Below are 12647 nucleotides of genomic sequence, written 5' to 3'. Positions count from 1 at the left end.
AAAATGTCAGTCAGGTCCCAGGATCGGCCCAAAAACAAAACAAATGTGTTTAGGGAGTCTGAGCAGGTAAACTAAACAAAATAATATTTCTCGTCCCCCCTAGCTACCCACAGGGACGGGCACAGGATGTACCTGGATGACTCTTTACGGACAGTCCGCGAGTGTTATCCTCAGGACGTTCTGGGGATAGACCTCGAAGGACGAGGACACGGTGACACTGTGGGGACATCCTGAGGACCATGTGTGTTCTTGGGCCAGTAGCAGTCCTTTTCCAGAGGCAGTCCGACATTATCAGGCTTCTTCAAGCAAATTACCGCAGTCATGCTGTGTACGTCTTGCTTGCATATCCGTATGTCGCACAATAAAATACTTCATGTGACAATAACAACCAAGGCACCGTCGTATACCTGTAACTCCCACGCGAACCCCCCAAAAAAAGTGTATGAAAAAAAAAAAAAAAAGGAACAACAAAAGAGGACGGGAAGCAGAGCAGAGAGGAGGAAAGTAGTGAGAGAGAAACGGATGTCACGTCATTGACGTCATTCGCGACATAATCAAAACAGAAAAAAAATAGGGTGGCTAGTCCTCAGTCATTGGTCCAGCTCCGGAGGTCACGTGAGTTTTCAGCTACAGTAGATTTCTACTACAGCTTCGCGCCCCTGTTACGACGTCCGATTCCTGGTCACGTGATAAAAGTGTCTTCTACACGGCGTACGCGCCAAAAAAAAGCAAGACAATTTTTTATGGTATTTTCTTTTCTCCCGGGTCACGTGGGCACCTGTCGTCTAAAACTTCGGCCTTGAGCGTGAGTCTAGAAAACACGGCAGCTCTTGATGGCACGACAGAAGACCTATCTCTTGGGTGTCGGGGCACTGAAGTGCAAATTTAAAAACATGAGGAAGAAATTGGATGACAACCCTGCAGTGCTGGCGATGCGTGAGAAACATGGCAAAAAGCGAGTGAAACCACCCGAGGAAGCATGCCCCAATGCAACGAAACGGGTCTCCCGTCTTCATGTCAGTGTTGTGCGTAGCGGCGCTACTGTAATCGCTACTTTTTTCAGTAGCGGAGGTGTAATTCCGCTACATTTGTTATTTGTAGCGGGTAAGTAATTCACGCTACAATTTTGAGTAGCGGAACCGCCTCCGCTACCGCTACTTTTTAGGGAGAACATAAAATAAACTAGACGCTAGACTCTAGCGTCTAAAGGTGATTTTACTACATCTTCCGTATCGTATTTAACTGCGAAACAGGTAACGATACATGGTATTCACTTTAGGTTCGACCGATTCATGTCAGACCAGAGCCTTCAAATCGCTGCTGTCTTAATTCCGAGGTTCAGGCTCTCAAGGCTCACGGATGAAAACCAACGAAAGGAAGTAACCAGCTTGACCGTAAACGAAATGTTAAGGTGTTCGGTCGCCTCAAGTGAGCGCGCCGAGGAATCCACGAGCGAGCTCCATGCAGATGATTTCTTTTCTTTTGGAGAGTCAACTTCTACAGCAGATCCAGCTGATCCTGAGCTTGCTCAGTACCTCTTTGTGCCAGATAACTTTAATTTGACATCGCTAAAGCAAGGTTATCCAAGAGTACACGAGGCGTTCCTCAAGCTGAGTACCGCCGTTCCGTCAAGTGCGTCTGCCGAACGACTTTTCGCCGATACGTTCACCAAGAAACGTGTTAGGCTCAGTGACGGGAACTTTGAGCGGCAACTGCTCTTGAAGGTGAATGCAAGAGTGTAATGATTTTTTCAGAATGTACTGATCGCAAGAAATAAAGTATCAGCATGAGCACATATCTTTGAATGTATCGAATCACATATTCATAGGCCTTCGGCGAGAAAGTAGCGGAAGGGTAATTGTGCTACATTTTTTTTTTGGTAGCGGTAGCGGTATCGCGCTACATTCGTATATTTGTAGCGCCGCTAGTATCGCGCTACTTTTAAATAGGGTAGCGGGTAGCGGTATTTTGCTACCTAAATTGAGTAGCGGGCACAACACTGCTTCAAGTGAGTCATGCTCTTTGCATTGTTGAGTACGTCATGCATCACATTCTTTGGGACAGTTTTTTCGTGCATGCAAGGAAGCATTGATCGTTTCTGAATGGTTGTGTCATTTTGCTACGTGTAGGGTCATGGGCATTTGATCGTCCTTGGAGAGAGAGAGCAGTCATTGGAGAACCGTAGGCAGTGGCAGATTTGCCATTCAGAGGAAGAGGAAAGCCAAGTCACAAAGGAGAGGTTTCTTCTTACAGCAAAGGGAGCGGCATGAAAAAATGATGACTGTGACCCTGGCAGCTGCGTTGTCAGAATTCCCATTCCTTGCGACAGAATCAGCTGTATGCTATAGATTTTGACCATGTGTGTCAGTGCTCATTTGATATAGGTTAGATGCGTGTTCCGGAATCATTGGGATCTATGGCAGGGTGTACACAAATTGGGGGTTAGGGGGGGGGGGGTCACTGTAGATAAGTGAAATGTGCTTAGTCTAGATGCCCAGTTGAATTCTATGTTATACTCGTGAAGTGAAGACTGAGGGGGTCAGTACATTTGGAGCCCTGCTACTTGAGCACACTTATCTGATTTCACTTGGAATCTCTGTGTCCTGGGTTGCTTTCAGTCAGGCAGATGATTTGTATTGGCCGTGGCTCACATTTTCAAACAGGGTATTGACCTTTACTGTTGCAATTAGGCCAATTTGAAACTGTGACTGCACTTTTGGTTATATAAGGGCTTCATTGTTGCTCTCATGTCTCCAGGGCTGACATGCTTTGTTAATACTTGCATTCGTCCGCAGCTGCTCTGGAATTCAGCCTTCTGTGGAAGGTGCACCTTGCAACAGCATTCGAGAATGGGTTCCTGAGCCTGACAAACATAATCTTGCAGCATGGAGAGGCAAGTGAGGTGGTTACACTGTCTGCAAGCTCTACTGGTATGCAGTTCATGTATTCAGACGTAGTCTTAATCTCGCTATTACATTGAATGAGATAACATGCACAGCTTTTTCCTCGTATTTCCATTTTTTTTTTACAAATGAGATGTGTGTTCTTTAATTTGCTACAAGGTAATGCAGCACTGGGGGCACTTGATGTCATTGTCCAGAGGTGCAAGGAAAAGCTGAGCAACATCGTTTCCAGGGTAGGCACACCCACTGCCAACTACTTGATTTTTAAGTCTACCGGTCCTGCTTGTTGTCGATAGCATAGGAAGAAAGGAGCAAACCTTGCAACCACTACTTTTCCCCACAAGCTTACTGCTAAGACCTTCTGGCAGTGTTTGCTCCGTCTGCCCTCTTGCAATGATAATGATTGACAAATCTGATATGAGGAAAACTAATGTCTGTCTATTTGTTCTTTCTGGTTCGTGCAGGACGTTCCATCACTGACGCCTTGCGTCGTTATGGAAGTCGAGGAGGTGAAGATCTTCGTGGACAAACAGGAACTATTTGTAGCGTCCTCACTTCTCAGCGGTGCGTGCTGCATATTTGCAGCATTTTGGGTGTTCCATATGAGTACCCACTGGGATCCCACAAGATGCTCACATTTCTCGAGCACGCCTTCGTAGGGCTGAGTGAAACTAAGCCGAGAGTAAAATGCATGGAGTTCCCCAAATTCTATGTTCTGCACGGTGGACGAGACGAGCAACCCAACGAGAAATAACTTGAGCTCCTGGCCCATAGAAATGTTTGCAATAAAATACTTTTTTTGCTCCTGCCCCCTTAAAGATAGAAGGTCGAAAGGAAAGAGCTAGGGCGGGAAAAAAGAGGCGGAATCATTTTTGTTTGCCGCTTATGAACGTATGGTGCAATGTCAACCGCCTTGTTATCGGCACGTCTTGTACTGCACGCCGGTTCGGCGATAAATTGTACTAGCTTCGTGGGGGCAGGAGCATGTCAGGCTCTCCGCGCGTCTTTGCGACAGATTTTGTGCGCCGTTGAATACCCGAAACTCTGAAGCCGCAATTTCGGGACTTTTTTTGAGCAGTTCTATTTGCAATATTGAGCGCATTTCTTAGTTGATCTGACTAAGTTCGCTACGGGCTCTCTAACTCTGTAAAAAAAAAACAAAAAAAACGCTAGGTTGACTTGGGAAATCTTGGAGTTCAATTAAAGAAATTCAATTTTTTTAATTAAAATCAAATGAAAATATTTTTGAAAGATGGCAAATTCAGTTGCCACACAAATGCCGTTTACCTCGTATTTTTCCGTCGCCCCGTTTTTTTATAAAGTCCGAATGACACGTTTTTTGAAACACCCTGTATATATATATGAGATGTGCGAAAAGTAACAATAACATATAGCCGACCCAACTCAAGTTCTTGGAAGAACTGTGGCCCATCGCAACAGAAAGGAGCCTTGAATAGAGACTTGGGGGACTCGGCAGGCAACCTTTTAAATTCTAAGGAGTCACGGACCGCTCGACAGGTTCGCCTGCTGGAAATTTGCTTTATCCTCCGCCCTGGAAAATATTAAGGACCGTGCTGCAGGTTTGTCAAAATATGACCGCAGGGCAAGAGAAAGTGCTAGCTGCAGTGACAGTCAGTGACAAAGTCGAAGGCCGGGAACGATAGAAGGTAACTCTCAATAGAGCGGCAGATCGACACAGTTTTTCTTGGTGTTGCTCCTGCCAGTCACATATGTGTCAGCCCAGCGATTTTTTTTTCTTTTCTTGGCTTTCTTTTGTTCTCAGGCCAGTGCGCAGGAAAATGGGAGCGAAAATGTTGGACGATATAATGTTCTTGCGCAAGGAGGTGATTTTTAAATGATTTAACAACTGTTTCACGTGTTTCAAGTTGGTATCTGGGGATATTGTACTAAAATCTACACGAACTTCGTACCGAAATTTTTAGTGTCTGTGTTCTGCATTCAGTTTCCTGCGTGCTGACGTGAAATCCGGGGCGAGATATTAAAAATAATGTGATGCCTAGAACAGACGCATCGCGAAAATGGAAACCGGTATCCGATCTAACCCAGAAACAAAAACAGAAACAAAATACTGCATCAGAAAATGAAGACCGCGGTACCGAAAATGACTTGGAAGCAAATACGGAAGGAAAAAGTCAAGCTTTTGTGTCCCATACGAGTATTCACCTTGTGCGTTGCGTTGTTCGACATCATATGAACAGAAATATCATGAAAGCACTTCCGTCGCCTGAAATGATGCGCCATCGCCCTTTCTCCCAGTAAGTGTGCTGTAATTAGTAACTGTTAGTGCATCGTACGCTATCGCTGTTGCGTACGTAAGCGATAGCGTGGTAGTTCTACGCGAAGCTCGCTTTATGTTTTGCGCGTGCGCAGGACAACCAAAGCTATCCCTTACGTAAGCAAGAAGCGATATCATACGATGCAGTAAAACTCACTGTTGTCAACTCCACGACGAGCAGTCCTGACGGGGAAGGCAGCACCAAAGTGTTATGCATGTGAATTCATTATGAGAAAAATACCAAGGAATCTGCGAGCGCTCTTCCCTTCGCAAATTTAAAGTTCCGCGAAACATTCGAACCAATGACAGAAAAATACGCGAACGAAATTTGACCCAGGACCTGGTGCAAGGTCGACGCACCCCTATACCGCGAACAATTTCCTGATCCCGGCTCCTCACAAATTCGCAAATTATTAAGCTCGCGAATTTAACCACTTATCCGTATTTACTTACATACATATACATACTTACTTACACATAAATGGGACAATACTCCTTTATTTATGGGAGAATTTTGTAATGAAGGTTGTGAGATGACCAAGAGTTGTGACTGCAATTCAACAGAGCAGGGTTATCTTTTTCAAGTAAACCTTAGCCTTGCAGTCAGAAACTCTCGTGGACAGCCCTCGTGTCCGGCCCATGACTATATCAGTATAGGCACTCATGTACACGTAAGCGTGTGAAGGCTTACCTTACTGTGAATTTCCGTAAGGGATTCTTCGATCTCGTCCAGCTGCGACTTGCTTATGGACAGCTGTTGCCTAATTGGTGCAAATGACACGGACGATTCCACTTTTGCTTCGTCCTTTGCTGTCTTTCCCTTGGAAAGCACCGATCCCACAGAGCGGAAGTTGATGTGCTCTTTTTCGTTCACCTCGTGCTTAGATAAGGAGTCGGTATGGTTCGTAAGTCGCAGCCTAACAAGGAACGGGCAAGAACAGTAGCATTCAGACAGTATGCACATGGATGTATAGTGCGCACACGGAGTATGTGTACCGCATTGAACTTCCGTAGAAAGCCAAGAGATTCGCGAAATGCATAGTTAGCATAACTCTTCCCATGCGTTCAACACGTATTTCGAAGTTGCAGTGCGCATAACCCGCAAGATGATCCGCCTGGAGCCCATAAACTAAGCGTCTAGGAATGTAGAAATTCTTATGCTGTTCAGAATTACATGAACCTATGCAATTCTTAGCGATCAATTCTTTTTCCTTACAGCATATACAGATGGTTATGCTGCTGGCTTTATTCGGGCGTATTCCGACGCTTTTGGTCTTTTTTGGCAGTATTTGGGGGCAGTTAAAATCTTTCGTAGAGGGGGGGGGGGTGTTAGGGGATACTGGGAAATTTCCTGACCTTTGGTGTCCCGATTTCTCAATGTTGGTCATTGATGGCATACACGGAAAGCACCACAAAATGTTGCCCATGCAGGTGAGCTAGTGGATGTACGTCTGGGCACAGGAAAACGACAGCACTGCTGTCTGTTGTAATGTTTTTCTGTGCCACGGCAGGGCTCCTCATTTCCTGCGTCATTACGTACGCAGAGAAGCGATGAAATGCGGTGTACCTGAACTCCTAGGATTCAGAAAGCGAAGCCATAAAAGACAGAATGATCCCACTGACCGGCTGCTCAGTGATCTTTGATGTGCCCCGTGGGTATGGAAGCACACAAACCCTTGCCTTACACCTTGCATCAAGGTTCACCCACTCCAGCACCGTGGCCAATTTATAACAAGCTACCCACCTTCCTACAGTCCGTCAAATCCATTCCACGACTCTCTGTTGCGGGGAGGATATTATGACCTAGCACACGGATTGTGGACTGCAGGGAAGAGCCACCTCAGTGCACACGTGGTAGGACTCAATTCAGCACAAATGAAAGGAGAGAAGCCGATATTCAGTGAGCTGACCGATCCTGCCGTCTGTTACGTGTTACTAAGCTAAAAAATGCTGCATGAACTTTGTGCTATATGAAGCCCTAAATCGGTGTTTCCCAAACTTTTGGCGGTGACGGACCCCCGGGAGCGATGAGAAACAATTCACGGACCCCCCCCCCCCCTCCACACACACACAACCGTCACAGCCAGTGCATAACCAGCAACCTCGTCAGCTGCTCAGTGCTTTCGATACAGCTTAAGAAACGATTCCGAACTGGTTTCTTCTTCTTGTTTGTATGTGCGGACAAACGTGCATTGCAGGACTTTTCTATCAGAAATTAGAAGCTAGCCGTTGAAGCATGCTTGTACCAATTTTGGAAGTTCTGGGTGTTTGGAAATCGGGCAGCATGTACGAAGGCGTGTTTGAGGGGACGAAAATCCTCACTGAAATGTGAGAGACGGTCGCGGACCCCCACGAACACTCTCGCGGACCCCCAGGGGTCCGCGGACCACACTTTGGGAAACACTGCCCTAAATGATCTGGAGGAAATTTCAGCGCTCACTACTTGACTTAACCCTCGCATGTGAGTTACCTGTGTTCCTTCATGTTGTCTTTCGTCACTGTCTTCCAGTGTTCGACTAGTTCCTTGGGGCTCATATCCATAGCGTCTATACATGCCGTCATGACGAGCAATTTGTCCGACGGAGTCAGCACTGTCCCTGTTTAGAAAAGTCATATGGTGAATTCGGGTGGTCATTTCATCGCAACACGGCCTAGCGCTCGGAAATTGCAAGGTTTGCGCACGCGCTAGATCACGTGACCTTTGCCACCCGAACAAGAGCACCAGGAATCTAGCGGTCTTAGCCGCTTGGATCAGGCTAGGAGCATCGCGGTCGCTTGTCTTCGGGTTTCGTAGACTGCTAAATCACGTTAACCTCGACGTGCGGGCCAATGTGGGGCCCTGCCACCCTCGCAGTGCGGGTTTGGCAATACCAGATACAGTTGGGCAACCCGCTGCCTGGTTGTATCGGGGCCGGGCGAGAAAAAAGTGCTAGCTGGCAAATTCATGGCGCTCGGAAAGCGTCACGCGAACATGCAAGATTGATGCGCTTTCACCAAGCGAACAAGACTGCTCGGGATCTGGCAAAAAAAGAAAAAAAAGAGAAAGAGAACAGAAAAACAGTTGTCACGAAATGACCACGCGAATTCGCCAAGAGTTTTGTTTAAATACCCTACACTCTTAAAAATGAACTTCACCGCATAGCGCACTCCTAGCCAGCCAGCATCCCGAGTGACATCGTTCTCTCACGTGATTTGTTAAAAATGGGAGACGTACGCCTTTTTGTGACACTTATGCAGAAATGTTAATTGTCACAAAAGGCGTACGCACCGCGCTTTCCACAAATCAAAAGTGATAGAGTTATCACTATGTACAACTGTTTACTCTAAGAACGCATCATCGCATAGCACGCTGTGCGCCAACCATTGCCGCGAAGATTATCGCATCTGATTCGAAGAAAGAAGGAGGCGTACGACTTTTTGTGGCAATTACCATATATCCAAATTGCCACAAACGCCCCTCTCTCCCCGAATCGGTAGCGATGACCCTATCACTCACGGCAATGGTTGGCGTACAGCGTGCTATGCGGTGAAACTTTGTTCTAAGAGTATAGAAAATACACAGCAGTCAAAGCTTGAGCTCGAAAGGAACAGTTGTGATTGCCCATTTTAATTGTGAATATCTCCTGAACTTGGCAGCTACGGTGTATCCACGATGATACAGTACAACACATTGACTGACACGAGTACTTAAAGGAGGCTAGAACTCCTATCGGCAGGCATTTATTTACGGGTGTAATAGGTGTAATATTGTTCTTCTACGCTTCGTAATTCTATTTACAATTTATTCTTCAATAGTTCTCCTTCATAACGTGTTCAGCGCACTTTTTTTCGGATACGAGCAAGTAGAATTACCGCCATCCAGATACCTCTATCCATTGTTACGTCATTTGAAGAATTGTAGTACCCAATCAGACGCAAACGCGGAGGTACACATAACATTCTGCTCCGCACTCTTAAAAATGAACTTCACCACATAGCACACTTCTAGCCAACCATCATCCCAAATGACAACGTTCTCGTCCTTCATTTGTTGAAAACGGGAGACGGGGCCTATTTTGTATCAGTTATGCAGTATATAATGGCTACATAACAGGCTCCATCACCTTCCGTTATCAACAAATCAAACTACTGTCCGCTTCAACGCAGTCGTTTTTTTTAAATTCCGTGTTAGCGCCGCGAAGCAACTGTGGCTATGAGCGGCGTACAGATGTGGACTGATGGAGATAGGACAGCAGGAAGAAATGGGGGACAGGGGGGTTAGTATGAGTCCTGGTCCGACTTCAGGGGGAACTGTGCTGACATTTGTCTGGAAAGTGCTTGGAAAACCCAGGGAAAACTTCAGACAGCACAGCCGGAGGTAGGATTCGAACCTACCACCTCCCAGTCTTCAGCACGACCTTGGTTACCACCAACGAGCGGAACGACTTAACCCGCTCGGCCATGCCGCTGGTCAACGCAATCGTATGCATATCATTAAACAACGCTTTCCACCATAACAGAAGAACATTTACAGCGAGAGTCAGCAGTTCAAGTCGTGTTTATCTTTTCCTACCTCTGTGAAGGAACGCAATTTCTCTATTATATATTTAGAGCTTCGACCATTCGACTACAGCAAACACCACAGACTCACCATAAATTTGTTCCACATTGACGTGCACTGTGTTGCCAGCATGAATTATACCGAAAAACGGTTTCACCTTGTACCCGTCGATGTTATTCGTCTTGATCTGAAAGAACAGGAACATGTAGCTTACGGAATTACGGAACTGAAAATATGTGGCCATTGTTCGCACCTTGAACGTAACGTGCCCAGAAGACGTGTTGGTTATGTCAACGACTTTCATACGCTTCCCGCCTTCGAGCTCATTTTCACCAAACACCAGCTCAAACTCGGGCCTTGATGAAGAACAGAAATTTGATATTCGTGAATAAAAGACAGTCTCTTCCATTAGACGGACAGAGTTACGACTTTGTCCTCCTATAGAAAGCGCATATCACAAAACAGATCGCCGCCATACGACCGGCATCAGTTTTGTAACTTGACGTGCCATCAAAGCAAATTCCCTACACCCTTAAAAATGAACTTCACCGCACAGCACGCTCCTAGCCAACCATGATCTCGAATGATATCGTTATCTGCCCTGATTTGTTGAAAACGGGAGGCGTACGCCTTTTCTGTGACACTTATGCTATTCATAATTGTCAAAAACGGCGTACGCCTCCAGTTTTCAACAAATCAGGGCAGATAACGATATGATTCGAGATCATGGTTGGCTAGGAGCGTGCTATGCGGTGAAGTTCATTGTTAACAGTGTAGGAATGAACAATTAGCATAAACAACGTAGGCTGTCGCAAGCGTGTCGAGCATTCGTTGCACAGTACATCGAATCACTTTATAGTTTACTGCTCTCTTCTGCACAGTCATTTCCACCGGAAAGCTGGCTGGTCTCTTTATATAGCTTATTAATTGACGTCACAACTCTCGAGGGCACTGACAACATCACCTACACTCCTAAAACTGAACTTCACCGCATAGCACGCTCCCAGCCAACCATCATCTTTAATTATATCGTTATCTGCCCTGATTTGTTGAAAACAGGACGCGTACGCCTTTTCTGTGACAATTATGAACAGCATAAGTGTCACAAAAAAGGCGTACGCCTCCCGCTTTCAACACATCAGAGCAGACAACGATATCATTCTAGATGATGGTTGGCTAGGAGCGTGCTATGCGGTGAAGTTAATTTTTAAGAGTGTATGGTCAAGGCTAGACCGCTTGTCGTAACAATTAATAGTCAGCCAATCACTACCGTATTTTCAGCGGCCGTAAAGCTACGGAAATGAAACACCGTAAGCCGCATTGGGCAGCCACTTGTAGCCACTGAAAGCCTGTATTTCAAAATCATCAAGTTCATTTTTAAGAGTGTAGGTGACGAGTTGTTGGGATATGGTAAATATATTGTCACAATACTATAGCTTCAAAGGTACAGTGAATAGAGTGAACGTCTGAGAGGTCAGGATCTCAGGACCTACATCATGGGGGCAAATCTGCGGAAATTAGCAATATTTCCTTCAGTTTTTAAGTTGACTACGAAAATAACATCCTCCGCAAGCTAGACCAACGTCTTTTAAATACACAGTTTCATATAAACACGGTGGCACTGCCGAATGGCGGCACCGCCTGGAGTGCGCAAGGGAAGGGGGGGGGGGTCGACCTCCTGGACCCCCTTCAGAGTACAAGGGAATCGTACCCTGAACTAATGTACTACCCTCTATCCTAACCTAACCTACCATAACCTAACCTGATGTATATCGCCGCGACCTCATCGTCCCCAGAAGCAGTCTCATAGCTCTGCCAAGTATTGCTTACAGCAGTACGACGGTATGTACTAATCGTATAGTCTTCCTAGACCTAACAGACGACAGCCTCCTATCATCGGTCTGTCCAGTGAAACGGTGTAAACCAGAAGCGACGATGCTAACTCACTCAATCTTGACAAAGGAATCCTCAACGGGCATGGAGTCTCCGCTTCTTTGTAGGTACATCGTGAATGGTTTTGTCAGTCCGTCCAATCAATCTGGAACTGCATAATCATCTTCTTCTTCCACCACTAAACACTAAATTGCATAATGACGCGCACGGCAACAACTACCTCCTCTTCTTCTTTTTTCCTCCTTCTCTGGCCTTCATTCACCAAGATGATTGGCCAGAGCTAAACTACACCCTTTTATCCATTTGCTTCCAGACATATGTCGGCACAGTTCCCTTGGAAGTCGGCTCAGGACGCACATTCCCCCAGGGCGTCAGTCGTGACGTTGCCCACCTATCTGAGGCCGACAACGGCGAGCACTTTCACCAGCACTAACACCAGCACCACCGCCACCACCACCTATTTTAACCGTTTCCCGTGGGTTTTACGAGGGGTGTTCAAGTCAAACCGGGACTTTCTGTCTCCTGAGTGTACAAATGGCTCGCGCTACTTCTTTTTCGTCATTTTCACACGCGACAGGCCTCCGCGTTTCACCACGTGGTGGTCCAAAGTTTGTGCAAAACAGAAGATACGTGCTGGACAAGATGGCCGACAACGAAGTGAGCGCGCATATCGAACAGCGAATTGTCATGAAGTTTCTCGTGAATGAAGGCGTAAAGTCATCTGAAATTCACGAAAGACTTCAGGCTCAGTATGGCCCCGATACACTTTGCCGCAGCAACGCGTTTGAGTGATGCAAACGGTTCCGAGACGGCCGTACATCAGTGCAGGACGATCCCGGCCGGGGCGGCTCAGAGCCCAGTGTCAGAGTTTCTGAGAACATCCAACTTGTGGAGCGCCTAATCCTCAAGGACAGACGGATAACATGTCTCGAACTGGCCCGAAAGACGGACCTTTTGTGGGAACCTTGAACACCATCATTCATGAACACCTCCAGTTTCGGAAAGTTAGTGCCCG

At 46.4% G+C, this 12647-nt stretch overlaps 1 protein-coding gene across 2 annotated transcripts in view; it reads right to left on the bottom strand.

Annotated features, from left to right (window-relative positions):
* Positions 1 to 11786, bottom strand: part of LOC135383659 (motile sperm domain-containing protein 2-like) — a 29102-nt gene extending 17316 nt beyond the window's left edge. The window contains exons 1-5 of one of the 2 annotated variants that reach the window (XM_064613036.1): positions 11687 to 11786; positions 9993 to 10095; positions 9830 to 9926; positions 7670 to 7796; positions 5891 to 6116 (exon numbers count right to left, since the gene is read on the bottom strand). In XM_064613036.1, coding sequence (XP_064469106.1) covers positions 5891 to 6116; positions 7670 to 7796; positions 9830 to 9926; positions 9993 to 10095; positions 11687 to 11745 — 612 coding nt within the window. In that variant the 5' untranslated portion in view covers positions 11746 to 11786. The remainder of the gene's footprint in view (positions 1 to 5890; positions 6117 to 7669; positions 7797 to 9829; positions 9927 to 9992; positions 10096 to 11686) is intronic. The other variant, XM_064613037.1, reaches the window with a different exon arrangement.
* Positions 11787 to 12647: the final 861 nt, after the last annotated feature.

The sequence above is a fragment of the Ornithodoros turicata genome, chromosome 2 (assembly GCF_037126465.1).
Source record: "Ornithodoros turicata isolate Travis chromosome 2, ASM3712646v1, whole genome shotgun sequence".
Taxonomy (NCBI): Eukaryota; Metazoa; Arthropoda; class Arachnida; order Ixodida; family Argasidae; genus Ornithodoros; species Ornithodoros turicata.
Note: the sequence above shows the minus strand (reverse complement) of the source record. Positions and strands in the feature narration are given on the sequence as shown.